This window comes from Populus euphratica, unplaced genomic scaffold (assembly GCF_000495115.2).
Source record: "Populus euphratica unplaced genomic scaffold, PopEup_1.0 scaffold434.1, whole genome shotgun sequence".
Lineage (NCBI taxonomy): Eukaryota > Viridiplantae > Streptophyta > Magnoliopsida > Malpighiales > Salicaceae > Populus > Populus euphratica.
In genome coordinates this window covers 83,997-106,685 of record NW_011500316.1, presented here as the reverse complement: position 1 = coordinate 106,685, position 22,689 = coordinate 83,997, and the positions used below count along the sequence as shown (strand labels likewise).

Sequence of the window (22,689 nt, the reverse complement as noted above, 5' to 3'; positions counted from 1 at the left end):
ATTGGAATGACCTAAAATTCAATATCTAGTATTTTGATACCTAAAAAACTACAGATCTCAGTTTATAGGTCGTTCTCTTATGCTTAGGTATCGAAATGTATGATCAGTTTGCTGTTGAATTAGACTCCAAATTGAAACCTCAAGAAAAAGATATCTATACAAGACAAAATTTAATATACAATGCAATTCCACCCCCAATAAATAATGTATGAAATTTCAATTAATTTTGAGGTGGTTTGTTTAAGGTTCTCTATGAGTTGTGTTTTTGTAATAGAATTGTAATAAACTTTGAATAACATCTTTTCTCTTCTTGTTTGTTTTTATATATTTTTTAATTTTATGCTAATAATATGTTTAGAGACAGTAATAAAATGAAATATTAATTTTTTTTTACTAGTATGTAAAAGACATAAAGAAGAAGAAGATTGACGCAAATAATAATTTTTTTTTAACGAACACTAGAAAAACAAAATTTTTAGAAAGATATGACTTGTTCTTAGAGCTTTGCTTTCATACTAATTGATGAGAACCTCATTATCATGTGGTTACACAACCCGCAATCAAGATTTAGATGTGATCCCGAGAAGCCAAAAGAGGCATGATAGGAGTGTAACATAATGAAAACTTATCCCAAGACACCAACATTATTGGGATGAAGTCAAATGATCCTAATTAGTACTTAAAAGTGCATTTTTATCAAGGTTTTATATCATCATTTTGCACTTGAAGTATCAATAACTCCTTAACCAAAGCATGTTTTATAATAATATATTTAATAATATAAGATACCTTTAATTTATGGTAAATGTCTATTTTTAATGCAGGCCTATCACATAAATGAAAGGATTGATTGATGACTTGAAGAACTTAAATTGCAAGGATAAAGAGATGGCCAAACTTAGAAAAGAGATGTCGGTGCAATCCAAACCGGAACACTGTTCGGTAAATGGGTCATATCTGGAGCTATATATCTCAGATTTAGGTCAAATTTATATGGATGGAAAGGTAAGACATAGGCCTACAACTTTCATATGGAGCCCAAGATCTAAAAAGGCCATTATCAAGTCCAAATTGTAGCAACAACAAAGAAGCCCGAATCTGTCTTCCAGCCCGAGCACTGTTCGGTATTTTGGCCATATCTGGAGTTCTAGAAGTCCAAATGAGCTGAAGTTTTTACACAAGAAAGCTGAGACAATTGCCTACAACTTTCATGTTTGCAACTGGCTCCAGTTTTGACGTTATCAATGACGTTTTGGGCAGACAAGAGAAGATAAGGATTGTCACCAAGTCAAAAGTTGGTCACCCACTTATCAATTAGTCATCAAATCAATAGTTCCCATTTTTGGCCTATAAAAGGAGGCATTTGCCATGCATTTAGGCATCTTGGTGTTCAGATCAAGATCATGCTCTTCCTTTCTCTCTTTGTATTTTTTATGCTTTGTTTTCATTAATATTAAGTTTATGCCTTTCATTTCCTTTCCTTTACTTAGTTAACTTTTATGTTCTTATTTTGTTTATCTATTTTGCTTTCTTTCATTATGTCTAGCTAAGTTAATTATGTCAAGGTGAAAAGGTTACACTAATGGTGTAAGAATAAGTATAATGTAAACTTAATATGGACTTTAATGTTTGATACTAACATGTTTTATATTTGCTATCTTGTTCACTCTTTAATACTTTGCTTGTTAAATGACTAATCTTGATTTATGTTGTATAACACTTGGTACAACAAATGCTTGGCACTTTCATAGCCCATAATGTATGGGGTTATTTATTAATTCGACACTCCTGTACTTGGGAAAAGACATCAATTTTTTAGTCGTGTCAGACCCCACAAAACCAGTTAATCTTTGATAAGTCAAATTCAATTCCTTTAAAAACTAAAGAATGCAAGAATCTGTTTCCCACATTAAACTAAAAAGTTCAAAAGTATTATTCATCAAAAGTGTTGAAATTTAGGCTGTACATTTGTTTAAATAGCTCTGAGAAATTAACCCTAATGAGTTTAACCTTGTGAGTTGGATTAACCTACTTAAAAAAACTGACCTAAAACCTTTGTTATTAAGCTCAAACCTTAATCCAAACAACCCTTAGATCCTAACTGAGAAAAATATTAATTAAGTCCAAATAAGCCTTGGGTTGTAGTTAACAAAATAAAAATAAAGCTCTAAAGTCAAAGTCTTGTTATGTTGTGAGAAGAGTGGAAGAAAAGAAAAAAACATTATAAATATGATACAATACTTATTTATAACATATAACACTGCCCAATAATCCTAGGAACTAAAAAAGAAGTTGTTGCTCATTTAGTTTCCAAGTTAGAATAGGATTTTGATCTCAACTTTGTATTTATCCTTTTTCTTAAAGGAAAAATAATGTTGTCTTTAATGCTCTTTTTGGATGCCACATATGTTTTTTAAGTTAGCTGGGATTCCTTTGTTTTCTTTGTTGTGTTTTTTCCTTACATAACAAGGAAAATAAAATAAAAATAATAAATCCTAATATTTAAAGAAAATAACTAATACTCTTATACATAATAGAAAATCCAAAACTAGTTAAGAATTCATAAAAAATATGGAAACATCATAGAGCAAAGTTAACTAAAATTGAAATAAAATTAACAGCCTTGTTGTTGAAACTTCATGGCCTAAGTAAGGATAGATTGAGCCCCTCTTGCATATGAATTAAATGTACTAAGGCTCTCTTTTGATATTTCAAAGGATCCTTAAATTTAGCCTTAACTGAAACTTGCAAAGCTAGTCTATTCAATTTTTTTTCAATGCTTTCGTTTGGTATTCATTAGCCATTTACATCTCTCTCTTTTCTTTAATTAGGAATTTGAATAAAAAAAAACGATATTTTAGACCAAAATTGGATTTATGAAAACTCGAGTGACCAAACATCTATAACTTAGAAAGTATAAGGACCACAATAATATTTTTTATATAGATTTTAAAACCTCCATCTATTTTCTCCCTCCTTTTTACTTAGATCTCTTGTCTTCTAATGATTTTCTTTATTAATAAATTAAAAACAATTAATCTTTAATTTGCTGGAAAAAAAACTCAATAAAAGAAAAAAAATCAAAAACTAAAAAAAAAACTATTAAAGTCCATAGCTTTTTGCACCATGCACGTGCACTGTATAAAAATTGATTTTTTTCGGTTTTGTACCGAATTTGACTAGTAATAATTAAAGATATTTTTTCTAATGAAAAAAGTTAATCATGATAATTATTAAAAACCCAAAAAATTGTTTAACTTTTGAGATGTTTACAAGGATAATTCGAATAGCGTGCAAATAGACAAACGCTGTGCCATTAGCAACTTCCACAAAAAAAAAAAACAAAAATCCAAAAACTCTCCGGTGAGAAACGTGGGCCAGCTGTCCAAAGCTCTAATAACATGATAAACTAACCCAACCAACCCTTAATCTCCATAATTTAGGGACGTGTCCCCCCCACGGCCACCAACTGAAAATTCAATGAAATGTCTCATAAACGGCGCCGTTCAATAACTTCCACTCCCCCGTATATAGAAGTCCTTCCCCTCCTTTGGGTTTTTTTTGGAAACTTCTATTATAAAATATTCCGTCCAATTGGGCTGGCTTTGCGCGACTGTCAACGCGCCCCAGTTGCGCGTAAAGTTCTACTTTTAATATTGACACAATTAAGCAATCTCATTGTCCCGTGAGATCACACTGTTTATTGGATTTCTTTTTGGTTAGAAACTGACTAGAAGAACCCACGGAAAAGACTGAGAATACAAATAGTTTTGGGAATAAATCCAATCAAAGATTAAATTATACTTCGGTCCCTATAGTTTTCATTCAATTACAATTTAGTCCTCTTTTTTATTTGAAAACCAAAAATCTTTATTTAAAACTAAGAAAAAAATATTTAAATGAAATGAAATTGTAAAGAATAAAGATTAATCAATAAAAAAAAAAGAAAAAAAAGCAAACCTTGAAGTTATTGTTTATAAATAAAAGAGATGAAGATAATATACGTGTTTTTCTATATTTTTTGTTTTAAAAAGATAAAAAAATATTTCAAAATTATTTTATAAATAAATTTATTTTATATTCATTTATTTATTTTTCTAACCAATCATATACTAACCAAATACAATCTAACTCGAGATTGAACTCAAGAGTGGTACATCATAATATTGTGTTTCAGAGTGGAAATTGGGACCTACTAATTTATAAATTTAGTTGTTAACAAGAGTTTAGGGGATAATGTATAAATATTCAAACAGGGGGGACTTAATTATAGCTATATTCAAATATGTAGACTAAATAGTTATTTACTAATAATCAATTATAAATCAATAATAACCAAGAAAGGCTCTGCTGTAACTGCAAAAATAAACAGTAAAAGAGAAAGAAAAGGCAAAAAGGAAAAATAATCGAAGGAGGAGAAGAGGGAGGGGCAGGGGAAGGGATTTTAATTTCGTTTTCCTCTCTGCTTCATCGACCGTACTTACACTTGCTTCTTTATGAACGGAAAGAAACTTCTAGATTCCATATTTTTTTGTTGAGAAAAAAATCGAAGAAAGAATTTTGGACTGGTGAGAAAGATGAGTGGTGGATGGGAAAGGCTTAGGGGATCCAGATCGAGAGGGACTCGCGACTCCAGCTTTCACACCCCGGCACCGTCTCGGACTGTAACACTCGGCCGAGTCCAGCCTCAGGCCCCTGGTCACCGCACCATCTACTGCAATGATCGCGACGCCAATCTCCCTGTTAGATTCAAGGTTTGTGTCGTTTTTTTTTATTCGATTCTGTTCCATTTAATTTAATTAATTAATTTTCAATATATGATATGGTTTTCAGGGAAATTCAATATCAACGACCAAGTACAACTTCTTTACATTTGTACCGAAAGGATTGTTTGAACAGGTTAGAAGTTATAATTTCTGGTGGTGAATGCATTTTTTTTAGTTTCAAGTTTAATTATTTAGGGTTTAGAAGATTTGAGTTTAATTTAATTTGGTTTAGTTTAATTGGTCAGGCTTAAGTGTAAAATTCATAAGGTTGGTTCTTTTAATCCTTTTTTGGTGACCTCCATTCATGAAAATTCCGTTTTTTAACACTGGCAGTTCAGGCGGGTGGCGAATTGTTATTTTCTATTGATCTCGATCTTATCAATGACACCAATCAGGTATGCTTGTTATTTCAAACTTGCGGGTTTTGTAACCATCGATATTTTTCTGCAAAGTCTGCCCTGGAAATGCCCTAGGCGAATGTCTTGGACACGATCTCAACTTTTAGTTTGTCTGGGATCATGCACATAAATGCACGTGTAAATAGATACAAAAAAGATTCTCTCTTAGCATTTTCTAGATAGTTCTGCTGTACGAGTTTGCAAACTTTTACACTCTGTTATTACTTATCTGGACTTGTGAATGGAGGAAACTAGGCCTTCTAATTGATATGCTCCAAGTGGTATGGTTTAGGGAGAAAACACAATAGGTCAGCAGAGTTAAGGGTAGAAATAAGTAGAAAAGAAGGTTTAACTGGGTACTGAACTTAGGGTTTAGGAAATCCCAAGTTTGTCAAGTTATTGATGATAAAAATGGCTGTATATCTGATTCAATGTTATCAAAGGCGAAAGGTGCTAAAAGGCACCAAACCTGTAAAATGCCCGAGGCACTAGGTGCCTGCCTGAATGAACCAAGGTGATATGCTATGAATTAAAAAAAAAATTATATTATATAAATCTAAAATATATATCTTCCCAATTAAGATTAGATCATTAGAAAATCACAGGAAAATATAAAATACCATAACATAGTCATATAAAGTTACATTTTTCACCCTTAAAACAAAATAAGATAATTTAAAGTAGTAAGTGGCCAAATAGATTAAAAAGAAAAATTAAATATCATCATCATTATTCTTTAATCTTCAAAAACATCTCTATCCATGCTTTCCTCTGCTTCACTTGAATCCTCCATATCCTCGATTTAATGATTATAATCGAAATTCTCATCACTCAAACTAAATTGCATTTGTTTAGAAAAAAATTAAAGTAACTGTACAGATGTGTTGTTCTTTGACTCCCATTGTTGAAAAAGAAAGTGTGGTTGGTGTTTCTTCTCTAAGTGTCCTTCATTGTCTGTTTGTCTCCCACTTTAATGATTTTTTTTTAATTTTTTTACCCTAATCTTTTTTTTTTTTGCAAAAATGCCCCAAAGTTGTTTCTTGTGGTAAATTAAAAATAAAGAAAAATCCAACAGAAAAGGAATAACTTCAAGCAGGCGCTAGCCTTAGCGCCTTGCACCCACTCACAAGGTGTTCACCTAGGCAGCGCCTTATTGAAATCCAACGCCTGAGGCTAATAAAGGTGCTGAGGCCTCGCCTTGCCTCACCTGGAGCACCTCAGCACCTCTTGACAACACTGATCTGATTTAAAGCATATTTGTACTAGGTTTAAAGTTAGACATTTTAATTTCAGGCCTATATTAAACTCCTACAGAAACTTTCTAATCCTAGTCGTGCAGTATTATAAAGTCATGCTAGGCACATGACTACTAACTAATTGAATAAAACATAATACTAAAATAATAAAACAACTACAAATAAGCTCCTGCGTAACCAAGCTTCTGAAGCAGTTAGCTAATTTCAATTCAGAAGTGTGACTTTTCACTTTTCTCTGTACAAGTTTTGATTGCCTATTTTTTGAGTTATGTTAATGTCATTGAAAGATTTCTTTCTTTCTTTTCTTTTCTTTTCTTTTCTCTTAAGATTCTGCATGTGCTATTGTATACCACTGAGATTGGGCATCTTGAAAACTATCCTCAAGATTTTTTTAATCGTTGCCATTTCATTTTCTATCATCGAAAATGTATACACATTGTACTTAATATAGGTCTTTTGACATTGCAGTCCTGTTAATCCAGTGACAAATGTCGTTCCTCTGACCTTGGTGCTGCTTGTCTCTCTCATTAAGGAGGCTTTTGAGGACTGGGTGAGTGTTATTCATGGTTGTTCTTTTTTGCTAGCTTTGTCTTTTGACTCCTCTTTTACAATGGATTGTTTGAAGAATGAATTACTGTAGTATCTTCTTCACTTTTAACATCAGTTTTGGGAGAAATGCTAATTTTCTATTCTTTTGTTTCTTAATTATGTTCAACAGAAGCGTTTTCAGAATGATATGGTAATTAACAACACTCTTATAGATGTGTTGCAAGATGATAAGTGGGTGGCTGTACCATGGAAGAAGTTGCAGGTTGGAGATATTGTCAGGGTGAGTGTGCTTGAGTTTGTTGTTATTTCACTGTAAAAATAAAATAATTTTATACAATGCCATTATCCCTCCATAACCTCCCCTTTGTGTAAGCGTACAGGTCACTTGAACTTAAAGGCTTCTGTCAAGCATGCTGCAATTTTATGCTTTCCAATGGATGTGCTCATAGTGCTTTAGGACTAGATTAAGTTTTGAAGAATATTCTAGTAGTTGATGCAATCCTCTTTATGGTATTTACAGAGTTTCTGTAGGGGTGCTTGCTGTCACCTCCTTGTTATTGGCACCAGCTTTCTAACATATTTTCTAGTGTTGCTATGCCACCTTATAGCAGCTTTTTTCAATTCCAATTTTACTGCTATTTGTTATTGTAAGTTTGTGACTATCAAAGGAAAGTATTTTAAAAAGAAACTTTCCTTGTGCTTTTGGTTAACACATCCTGGTATATTGTTCATTAGCTTTTGCTTGCTAGGCTCTAAATATTTTCGGATTTAAGTTTTATTGGGAAGATTGAATTTGGAAATGTGATGAAAAATACAGTTGTTTGAGCATTAGGGAGTTGCTACATTGGGAGGAAATAATTCTGCTATTTGGGAGCATTCTAGGCAAAATCCATACAGCTTGAGATTGTTTTATGGATATTTTGTTATTGTTCTTGGCTTTTTCCCATACATTTCTTTTTTGATTTAGTGCTGCTTCTGTTATTTTGGTGGTAGTAGTTGGTTTAAATGACATTATAATGATGCTGCAAGTCAAAGGTGACAAGATAAGGCTATACAGCAAAATCCATACAGCTGGAGATTGTTTTATGGGTATTTTGTTATTGTTCTTGGCTTTTTCCTGTTCATTTCTTTTTTGATTTGCTGCTGCTGCTGCTCTTTTGGTGGTAGTAGGTGGTTTAAGTGACATTATAATGATGCTGCGGTCAAAGTTGACTATATAAAGCTATACTGAACTTGGATCATTAATTATTTTGTTCCCTCACAAAGTAAAATTGTTTATCTAGTTTTGACTGTTATACATATTGTCAGCCACCATGTTGCTGTTATGCTGATTGTGTTGGGACTGTAAGAGATATATGGAAATACATTCTATGGAAGCACTTCTAAATATGACTTTTTATGTTGACTGCTCAATAGGATTTTAGATTCAACATTGACTCGACTAACATGTGTTTTTTATGGAAAATAACTGGTGTCATTATAATCACCATCTGTAAAAATTTCTGTGAAAGCTTCTGTGTGTGTGTGTTTTTTTAAAGCTTTATTTTGCATTGATAACAGGTTAAGCAGGATGGATTCTTTCCTGCGGATCTGCTTTTCCTAGCAAGTACAAATGCAGATGGTGTCTGCTACACCGAGGTTTTCTTTTACCATACTCATAATATAGTTATTATAATAATAGTAATTGCTGTTTCTGTTGGTCTCTTTATTTCATTACTATTGCCCTGAAACTTTAAAGTGTGAACTGATCAGCTGGTACCATTTATATTTTTATTTATTGTCTTTAATTTTGCCTTCTGTTTTCAGACTGCAAATTTGGATGGGGAAACAAATTTGAAGATCAGAAAGGCACTGGAAAGGACGTGGGATTACTTGACTCCTGATAAAGCTGCTGAATTTAAAGGTTATTTTCTGTTTGGAGTCCACAAATATACGTGTCTGGTTTTTGTACACGCTGAAGGTTTAGAATTACATGCTTAGGAAACTTCTGTTAATGACATCAAGAAGTCTTGAACGGATATAATCACAATTATCTAATCACCTGATGCAAGGAACATTTTCACTGCTGTTATTATTTACTGGAGAGGATGCAAGTAGTGAGTCGATAGGGTGTCCTTCAATGTCCGTGACAGCTTCCTAGCAGGTGTCAGTGTGGACATCTGCTATAGATACTGATTCCAAACATCAGTTTAAGCTCCTCAATAATCTTATTTTTGGTAGATTATTAATTTTGTTTTTTCAAACAGACTTTTCCTTGCTCTCCTTGGTATTACATTTTAGAGTACAATGCATGATATTCATGTTGTGATGTCTTGTCTGAAATTGCTAGCCTCTATACCTCACACTTCGTGCTGTGGCTGTACAGCTATCCTGACTTAATGTGAAGTGGATGGCTTACAGTAGCTCTTCTTTATTTTGTTTACTTAAAGTGGCTGCTATAACATATTTTTACACGATGTTTCCATATGCTAATTTATATAGCTTAAAACTGCCATTAATTATTCTCATTTAAGCAATATTTTTTTCTTCTCTTTCCCCTGTGCTTTAAATTCCACTTTTTGAGCATGATCATGTGAATTACCTTACAAGTCTTCCTTTTGTTACTGCAGGTGAGATGCAGTGTGAGCAACCAAACAATTCATTATACACATTCACTGGGAATCTCATATTCCAAAAGCAAACGTTGCCTCTCACTCCAAACCAAATTCTTTTAAGAGTATGTTCAATTTTTTCTTCCTTAGACATTATCTTAATATTCATGTTCCTATTCTCTCTATTATGAATTCAGACGGAATATATTTATTGAATGTTTCACATAACTGCTGCATGATCCTCAATCTAAAAGAAAACAAATGGAAAATATCCATTTTCTTAAATCTCTTTGATCAGTGACTTCCTGTGCTCTTCAGTGAAGTAACTAATCTTGAATTTTCATGTTAACCACACTTTTTGTGTTTACAGGGATGTAGTCTAAGGAACACAGAGTACATTGTTGGTGCTGTTATTTTTACAGGTCATGAAACAAAGGTTTGTTATTTATAAACTGCTTTGCAGTTCTGTTAATCCTTGCTTACCCACATTGCATCTCTACTTTTGTAACAAATGCATGTGGATTTCCTTGTTTGTGGCCCATGATTTAACTCCAATAGATTTCAGAAAAGTAATTCTATATTATTGACTGCAAGCCCTGACTTGTCATTTTTTTCTACAATGGGCGGGGAGGGTAGTAGATTCATTGTTCTCAATAAAGGAAATTTTATTATGATCAGACACCACAAAGGAAAAAGGAAAAAACTTTCAAAAGAAAAGGTACGGAAATTATATCAGAAAGTACCTTTCCTGTTGAATGTCAGAGAAAGAAACACTTGGAAATCTACATGGAGGAGCATGGACTCTTTAAGAAGCTAAGAAAACATGTCAAATAAAGCTTGCATTTGGAAAGAGAATTATACTTGAGAATTCTCAATAAGAGGCCAATCATTCACACATTGAACACTGCAAAAGTGTCATACTTCCATAACATTTTTCTGTTCTTCCTCTCCCAAAACCTCTTGGGTGGAGTAGTAGTTCTGCTGTCTTTGTCAGTAAATAACCCAATGCTTACCAACAACAACAAAATGGCAACAGAATGAAAAATGAAGGTAGATATGCAAGTCCCTACTAATTTAACACAACATAAATGTTTCGCAACAATGCTTTATAGGGTCTTCTCATTTGTAACATATTATATTGATTTATTTTGAAAACAATCTTCCTAATGAATGCCTTATTCTTGGATGGAACCTGGGGATTCAGACAACTTTGTCCAAAGGGAATGAAGCAAATGGGAATACTGAAGATGGGTAAAAGTCTGTAAGAAAAATAGACCTGTCCAAGACTTCCTCCTATCCTCAATGAAAAGTTAGAACTGTAAAAATTCAATGATTGGAAGTACAAAAAGGTCCCATATTCCCTTTGACTGAATTACTGTGTTCTTTTCTTTCTGCAACAATTTTCCTTTGAGGAATAGAAACAACTTTTATTATCAAATAATGCAAATTTCATGTTAGAATTCTACAAAATCTTGTCATACTCACTTGTTGGTATCTTCCATTTTGTGTCCTTTACCGATTCACTCTACTCATACTGCTTTATGATGATTTGATTCAATCACAGGTCATGATGAATTCCATGAATGTTCCTTCCAAGAGGAGTACTTTGGAGAGGAAACTTGACAAGCTTATACTTGCTCTTTTTGCAACGCTTTTCATTATGTGCCTCATCGGAGCTATTGGGAGGTATGATAGTTGGTAGTCTTAAAGAGTTTTTATTAAATTTTTATTCCTCTCCCTTTTGAATTGCGCCATTAGATCATGTTTCCTGCCTTTTGAAATTCTGCAGTGGCATATTCATAAATCGTAAGTATTACTATCTACGTCTGGATAAAGCCGTGGCTGCAGAGTTTAACCCTGGCAACCGATTTGTGGTAATAAATCTTGCTTCATTTATGCTATTTTTTTTTTTTTTGCTTTTACTTGACATTTCTCTCTCATTTTTTCTCTCTTTGTTGGATCTATAGGTTGCAGCTCTAACTTTGTTTACCCTAATCACTTTATACTCGACAATAATTCCCATATCTTTATATGTTTCTATCGAGGTAGGTATCCTGGCTATGACCATTTTCATTTGCTATAGTATTGTCTTCATATATTCTTGCTGAATGTGCCTTTTTTGATAATGTCTGAAATTCTTTGTCAGATGATTAAATTTATTCAGTCCACTCAATTTATTAATAAAGACCTACATATGTACCATGCTGAAACTAACACCCCTGCATCGGCTAGGACTTCCAATTTGAATGAGGAACTTGGACAGGTAAATTGATGGTTTATGCATTCAGCTAGCTTATTTATTGCTGTCACTGTCATCAATATGTAAATTTCTATGCACATCATATTGTGACAGAGGACTGCCGTTGTGAACTCTGTAATTTGTTATTTTTCACTTTATGCCTAGTGAAATTTTTTGAATTGATGCTCTTGTCAGGTTGAATATATCTTTTCTGATAAAACTGGAACTTTAACAAGAAATTTAATGGAGTTCTTTAAGTGTTCAATTGGAGGAGAGGTTTATGGTTCTGGTGTCACTGAAATAGAGCTGGGAGGAGCACAACGGACTGGCATTAAAGTTCAAGAAGTATGTGTTCCTTTTCAATTTCTGAAAAAACACAAGTACTTATATTTGAGCAAAGATGTTTTACTTCCTATCAGCTTTTTATTCTTTTTTCCAGGTGTGGAAATCAGGAACATCTCAATATTTTTTTGAATTTCTTACAGGTGCGGAGATCATCCACTGCAATTCAGGAGAAGGGGTTTAATTTTGATGATCATAGGCTTATGCGAGGAGCCTGGAGGAATGAACCCAACTCTGATACATGCAAGGTAGCTTTTTAATCAGCAAGATTTCAATACATTTTCTGTTTCTCTATGTGAATGTATTCCTTATCAGCATAGAGCCTTTTATTGTGTATTTTCAATGGGAACAATTTGTTGAAAACAGTAATCTTAGTTCTGGTTGTTGTCACTCTCACCATATTGTTCTCTCTTTTTCTGGTTATTTGTGTATTTTTAATAAGAATTTTTGTTTGTTGCTGCATGGGTATGGCATTGCCTCAGATGCTCTATATATCTGATTGTTAAACCTACTTGTTATAAGAAACCATTATTGTTGGTTTGACATAATGATAGTTCTACTTTTATGCATATAAGAATGTAACTGGGAAAATTTTATGTTCTTCAAAAGGAGAGTCACAATTTTTTTCCTCTTGCTTGGATTGAAGAAACATGATTCACTGACTTTTGCCTTTTTTTATTCTTGATTTCTTGTGTATAGCTTTTGGTGCTTTGAAGCACTGCTAGTAAATTGATCAAAATCAGGGTTTTCATATTTTTTTGGTATTCTTCCATCACTGTTATACAAATTATGAGTGCAATCTTGAAGATGTGAATATTAAAGCGCTATTGACATCTTATGAGGGATTATTTTTTAGGATTGTCAAAACTCCTGATTCATTGAATTGTTTATCCATGGTACTGAACGCTGGCTTGTAAGCATGCTATGGAGGATGTACCTTGATCCATAATGCGTGGTTGTTTAAATCATTTATCTTTCTTCTCTTGTAGGAATTTTTCAGATGCCTTGCTATATGTCACACTGTTCTTCCTGAAGGAGATGAGTCCCCAGAGAAAATCACATATCAGGCTGCATCTCCTGATGAGGCTGCTTTAGTTACTGCTGCAAAGAACTTTGGTTTTTTCTTCTACAGGTTTGCAATTGGAGTACTGTCAGATGTTGACTTATGTTTTGCGATTTTGATTTTTATTTTGTGCTTAAAAAGGAAGCCAAGCACGAAAAATTTGTTTGCATCAATCACTTATGAAATCTCTGAATAATTGTTGAGGCTAATAATTAGTTTTTCCTTAGGCGCACACCTACTATGATACATGTTCGTGAATCTCATGTGGAGAAGATGGGTAAAATCCAAGATGTGGCTTATGAAATTCTGAATGTTCTTGAGTTCAATAGGTAAATGCACATCCTTCCCACCAACTGATATTCCATTTATGAGCTGTGTTTGACAACCTTAACATCAATTGTAATAATTGTTGTAGCACAAGGAAGCGCCAGTCTGTTGTTTGTCGATATCCTAACGGTAGACTTGTACTATACTGCAAGGTAATATATTCTGAAGATTTGTCATATAAGATGAACATTGCTTTTGGAATTTGACATGAAAATAACATGCTACTTGCAGGGTGCTGATACTGTAATTTATGAGAGATTGGCTGGCGGAAATGAGGATCTAAAGAAAGTAACTAGGGCATATTTGGAACAGTTTGGGTCTGCTGGATTACGTACCCTTTGCCTTGCGTATCGGGACTTAAGTCCTGAAACATATGAAAGCTGGAATGAGAAGTTTATCCAAGCTAAATCCTCTCTCAGAGATCGCGAGAAGAAATTAGATGAGGTATATAATGTTTGGAGACTTTTGTCTGTTGTTGTTGGGTGGGGTTGTGTTTTATCAATGATGGTGAAAGTTAATGAATGATCATTATTTTCATCATCATTCACAATATAATTTCTCACATCTAAAGAAGTATCTTCATTGGTATAGCTCTTTTTTTTTTTGGCCACCAAAAGCTGCATGTTTTATCTTTCATGTGAAAATGTTTACTTAGTATTTCAAGAAATAATTTTTTGTTTATTATTTGTGTTTTAGTGAATTGTGGGATAATGTTAGGCTGCCAGATGCTAGTGCAGTTTTTTATTATGTAATGAATATTTGAAATTTGTTAATCGATAGGTTTCAACTATTGCAGCATTAAAATGGAATGAGCTTCATTACAAAGTCTTGCTGAATGATTTTTGAATGGCATAATCCTGAACAAATCATTTTTTTTTCACAATGAGCAAGTCCTTTCCCCCTGGAGTCATTGGATTGTTAAACTTGATATCACATTTTATTTAGATGCATTTTAAGTCATCCTCACATATATATTCTGAAACTTGCTTAGGTGGCAGAACTTGTGGAAAAGAATCTTATTTTGATTGGAAGCACTGCTATAGAAGACAAGCTTCAAGAAGGAGTACCAGCTTGCATTGAAACTCTTTCTAGAGCTGGGATTAAGGTTTGGGTGTTAACTGGGGACAAGATGGAAACAGCAATAAATATAGCTTATGGTGTGTGCTTATTCTATTGGACCAACTTCCTCTATTTTTGTATTGAGTTATGTGCTATTTCCTTATTTTTCATTCTCATTTTCTTGAATTCTCTGTGTCTATATCATTCCTGCAGCATGCAACTTGATTAACAATGATATGAAACAGTTCATTATCAGTTCGGAAACTGATGCAATTAGAGAAGTTGAAAACAGGGTAAGCAGCATTTCCTAGTTACCTTATTGTCAGTGCATACCTTAAATCATTCATCATGGTAACTGAATTCTTTATCAGGGTGACCAAGTGGAAATTGCACGCTTTATAAAGGAAGAAGTAAAAAAAGAACTAAAGAAGTGCCTTGAGGAAGCGCAGCACTATTTACACACTGTATCTGGACCAAAATTGGCACTTGTTATAGATGGGAAGTGTTTGATGTATGCATTGGACCCAACTTTACGAGTAATGTTGCTGAATTTGAGCTTGAATTGTCACTCAGTTGTTTGCTGCCGGGTTTCTCCTTTACAGAAAGCACAGGTGATCTTCATCATGGAAGATATATCTATGTGATGCTTGTACTGGGTTTTGTTCTCTTTTTTATTTTGCTGTTCATGCTATGCCTGATACCAATGTCAAGTCCTAGAATGTTGCATCATAAGTATTATATTATATTTTTTCTGTCCTTGGGAATAAATATTGCAATGGCTATGGCATCCTTACAAGTGAAAAATTAATGTGATTGGCAACATTAGAACTAAGTTCTTGGTTTGTGAACCCAAGCCTTTTAACATTGCCCCTGGCAATTGCCCCTTAATACACAACTTATTATTATTAATATGAAATATGGGTCATTTCCTGGTGTTTGGTTTTTACAACTTTGAACTTATTTTGCAGGTGACTAGTTTGGTAAAGAAGGGTGCACGTAAAATAACACTCAGTATAGGTGATGGTGCCAATGATGTAAGCATGATTCAAGCTGCACATATTGGTGTTGGAATAAGTGGGTTGGAAGGGATGCAAGCAGTGATGGCCAGTGATTTTGCAATTGCTCAGTTTCGCTATCTTACAGATTTACTTCTTGTGCATGGACGGTGGTCATATCTTAGAATATGCAAGGTCTGTTGTTCTACCAAATTTTAGATTTTGTGAAAACTAACTAGGCGATAACATTCCTGATATTTTTTTATTGCAGGTCATCACATACTTCTTTTACAAGAATCTTACATTCACTTTGACACAATTTTGGTTCACTTTTCAAACTGGTTTTTCTGGTCAAAGATTCTACGATGATTGGTTCCAGTCATTGTATAATGTCATATTCACAGCCCTGCCGGTGATCATTGTTGGGCTTTTTGATAAGGTGCTTCTTTTCAAATCTTATTTGACTAGAATTTCTTGCTTCTGCTGTTCAACCAGATGTGGTTATCTTGGATCAAGTGTATGTAATTAATCATTTGGTGGCATTTCCAAAATTTGGAAATAATCCAAGCTGAAGTAAAATACTTACTCGAACTGATAATAACTACTGGTTTAGTCTGTTCAGTTCATTTGTTTTTTTGGCATTCTAGATTTGGCTTCTGGTTTTAGTGAAGGTCCAAATGAAAACCATCCTATTGTATGCATGTTAATTTATCTCCTTATTTAGTTTTTGTGTCCAAAACAGAACAAAAAAATTTCAATTTTTTTAATTATTTTAAGCTGAATTTTTAAAATAACCAAACTTTAGTAACCAAAACACCAGTTCAAAATTCAGTGCTGACTGAATAATGAACATAGCTAGTTGGGACTTCTGATTTTCTTATGGTAATTCAGATTGAGGGATATGTGCACGATGCTTAATTTTTTTTGTTACACTCCATTTCTTTTTTATAGTTGAAACTCGATTTGTTTTCCCAGGATGTCAGTGCATCCATCTCTAAGAAGTACCCTGAACTGTACAAGGAGGGAATAAGAAATGTCTTTTTCAAGTGGAGAGTTGTGATCACATGGGCTTGCTTTTCTGTGTATCAATCGCTTGTCTTCTATCACTTTGTGACCATCTCCAGTGCCAGTGGTAAAAATTCATCAGGCAAGATTTTTGGACTATGGGATATCAGCACGATGGCCTTCACTTGTGTTGTAATCACTGTCAACTTGCGTCTCCTGATGATATGTAATTCAATTACAAGGTGGCATTATATTAGTGTTGGAGGGAGCATTTTGGCATGGTTCATGTTCATTTTTGTATATTCAGTTTTACGGGTTAGTCATTTTCATTGCTTCTCTTGAATTATATTCTGTCTCTAGAATTATGGAATTATATACATGCTAACCCTCTTCACATTCATCATAGGAAAATGTTTTCTTCGTCATATATGTGTTGATGAGTACAATCTATTTCTACCTCACGGTTCTTCTCGTTCCTATTGTTGCGCTTCTTGGCGACTTCATTTACCAAGGGTAAGATTCAGGAGTAGCTTGAAGAGCTTCATAGATTTTTTATGAACCAATTGCATTTTCAAGTAGTTCTTTCTTTGTTGGGCATTTCCCTGTTGTTTCAGCTGTTTGTTGGTTTGTTTGTTTACAGGATTCAAAGATGTTTCTTCCCCTACGATTATCAGATTGTTCAGGAAATTCACAGGCATGAGCCTGATGACAACACTAGGACAGGATTACTGGAGGTTGCCACTCAGCGCACACCACAGGAAGAAAGGAGCTATGCCATAGCTCAATTACCACGAGAAATATCTAAACACACTGGCTTTGCTTTTGATTCACCTGGATACGAGTCATTTTTTGCTGCACAGCTAGGTGTATATGCTCCGCAGAAGGCGTGGGATGTAGCTCGGAGAGCCAGCATGAAGTCGAAACCAAAGATGCCCAAAAGGAACTGAATGAACACATAGAAACCAAAGATGCCCAAAAGGAACTAAATGAACACATATTGTTGTTGTACAAAATTTTATTTTAGGTTCCATCGTAGGGGTCAATCTTAGTAAAATCTGTAAATTTAGATCTGTTATTTAGAGCCGTGTTATGTTCTCATCATTTTTTTTGGATCTACCTTAAATACGTTCCTTGAGGAACTTCATAGGTGTTTTCTGGTCACAACTAATGTACAGCTGATTGGTACAAATTTAACTACAATGACAATTTTGGCGGTGCGAGTTCAATTTGTTTTCGAACTCCACAGGGTTATTCCAGTCGGATAGATTGCTTTCGAGGAATCCCCAACTGCGTATTATCCTATTATTAGTAATTGATTTTTGTTGAACTTGCCTCAAATTTAATTGGTGTTTCAATGCCCTTTTTTCACGGATCTATTGTTATGCTCAGTATGCACGTGGTTGTTAAGTGTTTCCAGTTTAGATGTTAAAACAAACCCTAATAATGTATCATGCAAAACAACTTCCATGTGAAGTTATATTGAATTTTCTTCCACTCTAGCTTGTATAAGGGGATGGGTGAAAGTGTGTAAATACTGATTTAACACTAAAATTATCCTAAAAGTGGGGTTTTATTTTGATGTACTGGATGAAAGAATTTAGTGAATGCATGTTAATTTTTGAACTTTCATGGCTACAATTAGAGATTGTTGTCTCCCGGTCGATTAAATTTTTCTTAAATGTAATAAAAAATCTTGGTATTATTAATGTTTTTCTAGTAAAAAAATTTAAATGTTGATTTAATTGATTTAATGTTTTTCTAGTAAAAAAATTTAAATCATATACAGGTTGATTTAATTGACTTTTAAAAGCAATTTAGAGATTAATAAAAATACAGTCTAACTTACAAAAATTTAATATATTTTTATTTTAGAAAAAAAATATTGAAACGATAACGGGTTGAATCAACTAGGTTAACTTAAATTAATTTTTTAAATTCATGACCTGGGTCATAAAATCATGTTAATAATTCTATATAAAATAAATTAAAATAAACTACAAAGTTTAATTCCCAATTAATTCAAATATGAATTAAAAAAAATCAATTAAAAAACAAAACAAAAAGAATTTGAGTTAATTTACTAAACGCATGACTTGAGTTATAAAATCAAGATAATTTATAGAAAGTAAATTAAAAAACTATAAAATTTAATTTCTGATCAACCTAGGATAAATTTAAAAGAAAAAAAATTAAAAAAAGAAAAACAACACTTAACCCAACAAGCCCATGACTTGGGTCATGATACCAATGTAATATCATAAAAAAAAACCTAAGTAGAGTTAACATACTAAATCTATGACTTGGATCATGATATCGATGTAATCTCAAAGAAAAAAAAAAAACCCTAAGTAATCTCATGATACCAATGTAATCTCACAGAAAAAATAAAAAAAAACAACCTAAATAGGATAAGCTTGCCAAACCCATGACTTGAGCAATAATACTAATGTAATCTCATAGAAAAAAACAAAAAAAAACAACCTAAATAGGATTAACCTTTCAAACCCTCAACTTACATCATGAGATTGAGATAATATCAAATCAAAACAAATTATAAAGTTTATTTCCGGATAAACACATGTTTGAAAGATAAAACTAAAAAAATCTAATCTAAAAACATGACACAATAAAATCACTTGAGCTTACCTAGATTTAACTTCCCAAACTCTTGACTTGAGTTATGAAACTGAGATAACCTCATAAAAAGCAAATCGAGATAAGTCATGAATCTTAATTTCTAATCAACTTAATGTTGAAAGATAACAAAAAAAATAACAATTAAAAAAATAAAAAACTTGAACAAACCAAATTAATCTGCCAAATCTACAAGATTTGAAAAATCACATAAAAAATAAATCGTAATAAAATTAGAAAAAGAAATACATATTAAAAAACAAAACAAACCAATGGAAAAAAAATAAAAACTAATGCCATGAACAGTATTTTGTGAGGTGATAGACAATAAAAATACAATCTCTTTTAAATTTTTTTATTGATAATAATTATATTAAAGTAATACATAATTGGTGCTCAAATGCAATAGGATTTGGGAAAACCCTCCAAATGGTCTGCATGATTTGTATCAAATGGGAAACAAGCTTTTATGAAAAAAAGATTCGGTTAAATCTATATTGCGAAATTTAGTCATTTCAACTCAATTGCATTAAATTGAGATAATATCAATTAAATTTTTTGAATTTTTTAAATACATAAAAGGTTAATTTTTCTTAAAAAAAATTAAAAGTTTTGAAATTATTTAATAAGTAAAAAAATTATTTTTTTTTCAAAACATATAAAATTTTCAAGATGGATAAAGAGTATTAAAAAAAATGTTGAAATGCTTAGGCAAAAAAAATAAAACAATAAAAATAAAAATTCATTAGTCATTAAATTTTGTTATTACTTTTAAAGGAATAAAAAAGTAAACTTTTGTTAAAAGAATAAAATAAATACATAAATAGTAAGCCATTAAATGTTTTAAAAATGTTTAATGCATACAAAAATCAATATTTTTAAAACACTTAAGAGTTTTTTTAAAATATTTAAGAAATAAAATTTAAATTTATGGAAAAAAAAACTATAAACTACATAGTGTTTAATTTTTCTTTCAAAACAAATTCATTAAATAAGAGAAAAATTATATTTTTTAGAAAGTTTTCCAAACAAGAAAAACATAAAATGATGAATAATGCACTATTCTTATTTTATATGGAGCATAAACATTAAAATTACTTTATTTGAAATTTTCATTGTTGTTTTATTTCATAAATTTATTTATTTTTGTAGATTGTAAAGGAAAACTTGTGAGAATTTATTTTTTTTATTTCTGGATCAATTATTTCAATGCCATTTTAATTACTATAATCAAAATAATATCAGAAAGTCAAGATAGGAGAAAAGAAAGAAAGAACTATGTTCTTTTAATAATGAAAACTTAACCTTTCTACTTTTTATATATGATTAGAGGAGGTGGTTACTTTTTTTAGTAACTCCTCTAATAATTTGGACTAGATCCATCTTTTATGGGTGGACTAAGCCTAATCCAATAACCAATATCTCCAACTTGCCTATGAAGGACTAAATCTCTCTAATACATTATATTTCAAACTTGCACAAGAATTTCATACTTAATGAATGGACTATGCGACCTGAAGTATATAGTGAAAGGAGCTCCAATATATAAACCTAATACAGGCCATATAAGAGGAATCAATTTTATAATTAATTATTCCTTAAAGTTTACTAATATACTTCAAGCATTTTTAGTTATACATGACTAAATATAATTTAATTCCTCAAGAATTTTATACTCAATCAATCCTTATAATTACAAGTATTTTAAATTATATCAAATCTATTCAAGTGATATGATCCTAGTCGGTGAATACAAGTAACTGGTGTAAAACTAAAATTACCTTTTCTTTTGCTCTCATATTAATTAGATTTGAATTAACTTGCTTTTCTAAGAGTATTCCTTCAAGTTGAATCATTCCATGACCGTAGAACATACTCCTAAAGTAGCGATAATTAATACATCACCTTGTGATATAGTCAAAAGTCACAAATGATAAGATTTTGAGATCTTAGATATGATCTTTAAGACTTATATAATAAAGAAGCAGTGATCTATTCTTTATTTCTGTAATGGTCGTTAGCACATGTAGTATGAAATACATGCTATAGTGAATCTTACTCTTTTCTTTTCTTACGACAAAGAGTATATGTTGTTGCTCTTCTTATTAGAGAAAATACACCATACGAGTCTTAGTATTGTTGCTAAAAACATAGACTTCAAATCAGAAATTTTTATTTGCTCATTTTCATTCGTGATGGATGAATAATTTCATACTTGGCTTCAATCATAATAAACACATGAATGGTGAGAATTCATTCATGTCAATTCTTTTATTTAAGAACCTCATCTTGGTCCTAGTCAATGTGAATTTTTAACAATCATTTTCAGTTAAAATTGCCCTATTGCACCCAAGTCGCTTGTTGAGTATTAAAACTCAAATAGTCTCATTTCTACTCACCTTACAAGTGAAAGATGTGATTGCTCATGTGAGTGAGGCAATCTAAGTCTATCGATATACTATAACAAATTATACTATACAATACTCACAATATATTTCATAAAATAAAGGATGAATAACATGATATTCTAATGATATTTATTCATTATTAAATTATTGTAAACTTTCATATGATCCTTAAAATTATATTACTAATCACATTCTAAATAGGTCAAGGGATCTCACATGTCTAACAAATGCATTCCTTGCTATTGGCTTTGTGAGTGGATTTGCAACCATAGAATTTGTAAAAATATATTTTAGGATCACATCTTGTTCAATAATCGCTTTTCTAATGTAGTGATATCTCATCTAGATGTGTTTGGTCTTTCCATGGTATTTTGGATCTTTAGCCACAACTATTGCAGTAATGTTATCATAATTAGGGAGGAGAAGTCGACCAATCCAAATCAACTTTAGTGTATGCTTTCTTGCTTAATGATAGTGCAGTACTATGAAAGAGCAATAAACAATCCAGCATAGTCTTATCTACTATGGAGGCTCAATATGTAGTTTGTTCCGCAACAACATAAAATGCTGTTTGGTTAAAAAATTTCCTATATCATTTGAAAATTGTCAAATCAGTATCAGAGTAACCAATCAATTGTAAATCTTTCTTTTCTTGGTAACATAGCATGTAATTTGAAGTTCCTTTCAGATATTGTAGAATCTTTTTGACTGCCATCCAGTGTTTTTGACCAGGATTTAATTGATATCAGCTAACCAATCTAACGATATAACATATATCAAGATGTGTGCACATCATTGTATACATTAAACTACCGACAATATTGGCATAAGATATTCTAGACATATTCTCATTTTCATCTAGAGTCTTGGGACATGTATCACAGCTTAGGCTCAAACTTTTATCAATAGGGGTGTTCATTGGTTTGCTATCTTGCATGTGATAATGCTCTAACATCTTTTTGATATAAGTTTCTTGAGTTAAACCCAAAAGCTTTTTAACACGATCTCTTATGATTTTCACACCACGAACATAGCTGGCCTTAACCATGTCTTTCAT

The 22,689-nt window shown here is 32.2% G+C and overlaps 1 protein-coding gene across 5 annotated transcripts; it reads left to right on the top strand.

Moving 5' to 3' along the window:
- The first annotated feature begins 4,361 nt into the window (after window positions 1-4,361).
- Window positions 4,362-17,825, top strand: LOC105113568 (phospholipid-transporting ATPase 3-like). Of its 5 annotated transcripts, none has more exons than XM_011009788.1 (28): window positions 4,362-4,754; window positions 4,834-4,899; window positions 5,100-5,161; window positions 6,889-6,970; window positions 7,139-7,249; window positions 8,530-8,607; window positions 8,776-8,872; window positions 9,579-9,685; window positions 9,931-9,996; window positions 11,125-11,246; window positions 11,350-11,434; window positions 11,528-11,605; window positions 11,707-11,823; window positions 11,995-12,144; window positions 12,285-12,389; window positions 13,131-13,273; window positions 13,432-13,533; window positions 13,620-13,683; window positions 13,763-13,975; window positions 14,523-14,688; window positions 14,804-14,883; window positions 14,962-15,201; window positions 15,559-15,780; window positions 15,857-16,024; window positions 16,561-16,905; window positions 16,997-17,103; window positions 17,231-17,514; window positions 17,554-17,825. In XM_011009788.1, the coding sequence occupies exons 1-28, from the start codon at window positions 4,578-4,580 to the stop codon at window positions 17,574-17,576; spliced, it is 3,660 nt and encodes a 1,219-aa protein (XP_011008090.1). In that variant the 5' UTR covers window positions 4,362-4,577; the 3' UTR covers window positions 17,577-17,825. The 5 variants fall into 5 exon arrangements, with proteins under 5 accessions (XP_011008090.1, XP_011008089.1, XP_011008091.1 ...); XM_011009787.1 differs by having other exon boundaries at window positions 17,231-17,519; window positions 17,559-17,825; XM_011009789.1 differs by having other exon boundaries at window positions 17,231-17,533; window positions 17,573-17,825.
- The last annotated feature ends 4,864 nt before the right edge of the window (window positions 17,826-22,689 follow it).

Bases quoted from the DNA above. Each gene is read 5' to 3' on its own strand.
- LOC105113568 (XM_011009788.1), top strand. From the start codon at position 4,578: ATGAGTGGTGGATGGGAAAGGCTTAGGGGATCCAGATCGAGAGGGACT. The intron at 11,247-11,349 runs GTATGATAGTTG...GAAATTCTGCAG, and splicing joins CTCATCGGAGCTATTGGGAG to TGGCATATTCATAAATCGTA. The intron at 12,390-13,130 runs GTAGCTTTTTAA...CTTCTCTTGTAG, and splicing joins CCAACTCTGATACATGCAAG to GAATTTTTCAGATGCCTTGC.